Source organism: Arachis ipaensis, chromosome B07 (genome assembly GCF_000816755.2).
Source record: "Arachis ipaensis cultivar K30076 chromosome B07, Araip1.1, whole genome shotgun sequence".
Classification (NCBI taxonomy): Eukaryota; Viridiplantae; Streptophyta; class Magnoliopsida; order Fabales; family Fabaceae; genus Arachis; species Arachis ipaensis.
In genome coordinates, this window is record NC_029791.2 from 116,163,311 (window position 1) to 116,166,960 (window position 3,650).

Genomic DNA, 3,650 nt, shown 5'->3' on the forward strand with positions numbered 1-3,650 from the left:
TTCTAAAATATTCACTAAATAATAAAAATTGTATGAATATGATAAAAATATAGAACAAATTAAACACATTATAAGTTGTTAGAAAGGTAAGCGAGAGTAGTAAAAAAAATGTTTGTGTATATTCAAATTATATAAGAATGATACAATATACGAAAAGTATTTATAGGTGGTAAGAAATTCGAAATAATAAAAATGTAATATCCTATAATAAGTATCCAAATATACTAAATAATTCTAACAAATGCTAATTGATTTTAATATATTCTAACATCTCTTCTTAAACTCAAGTTGCGTGGCAATATTTAAAACAACGAAGTAAGAGAAAATTGTAGAAATAAGCGCAGACAGAACTGCCCAAAGAGTGGCAAACTGCCGAAAAACTGTTGAAAAAATGGTGAATTGTCGAAAAAATGGCAAACTTTAAGAAACCGCCGAAAAAGTGGCAAGCTGTCAAAAAGATGATAAAATTGCCAGACAATTGCTTAATAGGTGACGAACTGCAAAAAGATGTCAAACTGCCAGATGATGGTGATAGTTGGTGATGGATGAAAACATTAGAAATGGCTTAAAATGCGACTAGAAGAAGCACAACTATTAAAGGTGGACAGTGAGCTTCTGGTGGCATGTGCAGCAATAGAGAACAGTGGTGTTTGACTCATTAGACTTGAAAATACAAGACGAAAAGAATGAACTAATCGATAAGACGAAAAAGTATCAAAACAATGGCAAGAATAAAAAAAAAAAGACACGGAGAAGAAATGTTAAAAAAAAGGTGATTTTCACTAGAGAAAAAATAACCTATATTTTTTTTAAGAAGGATACCATCATTCTGATACCATGTTAAAAAGATATGAGAGAACAATATAGAAATGTTTGTGTATTTGCAAATTATGTAAAAATGACACATTATCCAAAAAGTATTTATAGGTGTTAAAAAAATGAGACCTGCTACACATACAAGTCTTTTTGGCATACAAGTTTATATAAGTTAACCCTAATCCAACAAAACCCACTTTCATAATGCGCGCGTGAAACCACGACGTTCCTCCTCCGATGTTTGTATCCTGCGTTCCTCCTCCTCCTCCTCTTTCTTCTCCTTCTTCTTTGCATTCTTCCTCCTTTTTCTTTGCGTTCCTTCTTCTTCTTCGCGTATTTCATCGTCTTCGTCATTTTTTTATTGCTGCTGTTGTTGCTGCACTTTTTTCCTCCTCCTCTTTCTATTGATTTTGTAATACTATATATTTTTTTTAGAAGATAAAACAAGAAGGAAAAGATGAATAAGAAGCAGCATAAGATGAGGAGGAGAAAGAGAGAAAGTTTTGAATTATGCAAAATTTATCAGAACAAATCCACCAAAAATTCTTAAATAATACACCTAAATATCTTAGTTTTACCCCGAAATTTGCTGCAACTACACAAAAATGTTTTCTCTAGTGCTGTATTTTTTCTTCTTCTTTTTTTCCTTATTTCTTTCTTTCTTTTAGTTGAATGGATGTAAGTTTATCCTCTTCTAAGTAATTTTACAGAAACTATGTGTTTCTTCTTCTTTATTTGATTTTTTTGTTTTTATTCTTGTTAAAAAGAGTAAAACAAGAAGAAACTTGAGAAGGTAAAACAAGAAAGGAAAGATGGATAAGAAGAAAAAGAAGAAGATGGTGATGATGATATAAAAAAAAAAAAAGAAGAAGAAGCAGTAGAAGATGAGGAAGAGGAAGATGAAGAGCTTTGAATTATGCAAACTTTATCAGTACAATTTCACCGAAAATTCTTAAATAATACACCTAAATGTCTTAGTTTTACCCCAAAATTTGTTGCAATTACACAAAAATATTTTCTCTAATGCTGCATTTTTTCTTTTTTTTGGTTAAATGAATGTAGGTTCATCCTCTTCCAAGTAATTTTACAACATTATGTATTTTTTCTTCTTTTTTGTTCGATTTTTTTCATTTTTATTCTTGTTAAGAATGTGTAAAACAAGAAGAAATTTGAGAAGGTAAAATAAGAAAGGAAAGATGAATAAAAAAAAAGATGGTGATGATAAAAAAAGAAGAAGAAGAAGAAGAAAAAGAAGATGAAGAGGAGGAAGAGGAAAAGTTTTGAATTATGCAGAATTTATCAGTTCAAATCTACTGAAAATTCTTAAACAATACACTTAATTGTGTTAATTTTACTCTGAAATTTGCTGCAACTACACAAAAATATTTTCTCTAATGCTGTATTTTTTTCCTTATTTCTTTCTTTCTTTTTTATGGTGTTTTTTCTTTTTTTTTTTTTTTCATTCTTGTTAAGAAAGAGTAAAACAATAATGATACACCGAAAATTCTTAAACAATACACCTAAATGTCTTAGTTTTATCCTGAAATTTGTTGCAACTACACAAAAATATTTTCTCTAATGCTGCATTTTTTTCTTCTTTTTTTATTTATTTCTTTCTTTTTTTTAGTTGAATGAATGTAGGTTCATCCTCTTCCAAGTAATTTTGCAGCATTATGTGTTTCTTCTTCTTCTTTGTTTGATTTTTTGTTTTTATTTTTGTTAAAAAAGAGTAAAACAAAAAGAAACTTGAGAAGGTAAAACAAGAAAGGAAAGATGAATGAAAAAAAGAAGATGTGATGATGATTAAAAAAAAACAAGAAGAAGCATGTTAAATGACTTGTATAGACTTATATGTGTAAATGACTTGTACATGGAGAATAGTTCTAAAAAAATTAAAATAATAAATATCTAAACATGTTAAATAATTCTAATAAATACTAATTAATTTTAATATATTATAACATAATATTATATCACATTATTGTGCTATTTGAATTAAATTAGATCTTATTTAAGAAGTAAATCTAAAGTTTAATTAAATCTAATTCATGCAGTTTACTAAAACAAAATTTAATTAAATTTAAATTAGTACTATTTTAATTAATTTTTATTTTAAATTAGATGAATTAAACGATTTAATTTAGATGGTTTGACTTCGAATGCCCCTAGAGATAATTCACGACTATTTAAGAATCAAACCAAAAGATCGGAGTGTTGGTATTAATTTCTGTACCTAAAAAGGAAAAGCAAGAAACAGAGGTACTGGTACTACTATTACTTCATGGAAGGGATGGATAGCGACAAACCAAAAGCACTTTATTTATTTATTTATTTAAAGGCATTTTTTTAACAATTTCAGTTTTCCAGAGAGATATATTTATATGATTCTCTTGGGTTGGTTTCTCCCAATTCCAGAAGAAGAAATGGCAATGCAATTGCAAACAAGGATGATGTTCACACCCAAGAGGGCATCACTTGCGCATGCATGGACCCCAAGTGGCATCCATATCTCCATGTTACATGCACATGCACGCTCATCATCATCATCATCAACATTACCACCGGAGAAGATTGAAATTTTCAAGTCACTTGAGGGTTGGGCTTCACAGTGCATCTTGCCTCTTGTCAAGCCCGTCGAGAAAAGCTGGCAGCCCCATGATTTGTTACCGGACTCATCCCTTTCTTTAGATGAGTTCATTTATCAGGTTAACATACATTCTTTTATTCTATATTTTATTTTAAAAATTATGCTACGTGTACATTACAATTATTCACAGCCAAAGTCAGCTATTAGTATAAAATATAAGAAAAATTTCAGGTATACCGAAAATACC

General features: G+C 29.2%; 1 protein-coding gene across 2 annotated transcripts in view; it reads left to right on the plus strand.

Annotated features, from left to right (window-relative positions):
* The window catches only part of LOC107608310 (stearoyl-[acyl-carrier-protein] 9-desaturase 6, chloroplastic-like), a 3,476-nt gene continuing 2,856 nt past the window's right edge, over positions 3,031 to 3,650 (plus strand). Inside the window, exons 1-2 of one of the 2 annotated variants that reach the window (XM_016310138.2) lie at positions 3,031 to 3,075; positions 3,232 to 3,521. In XM_016310138.2, the coding sequence (XP_016165624.1) occupies positions 3,240 to 3,521 (282 nt within the window). In that variant the 5' untranslated portion in view covers positions 3,031 to 3,075; positions 3,232 to 3,239. Of the gene's footprint in view, positions 3,076 to 3,152; positions 3,522 to 3,650 lie in introns of those variants that run through there. The other variant, XM_016310137.2, reaches the window with a different exon arrangement.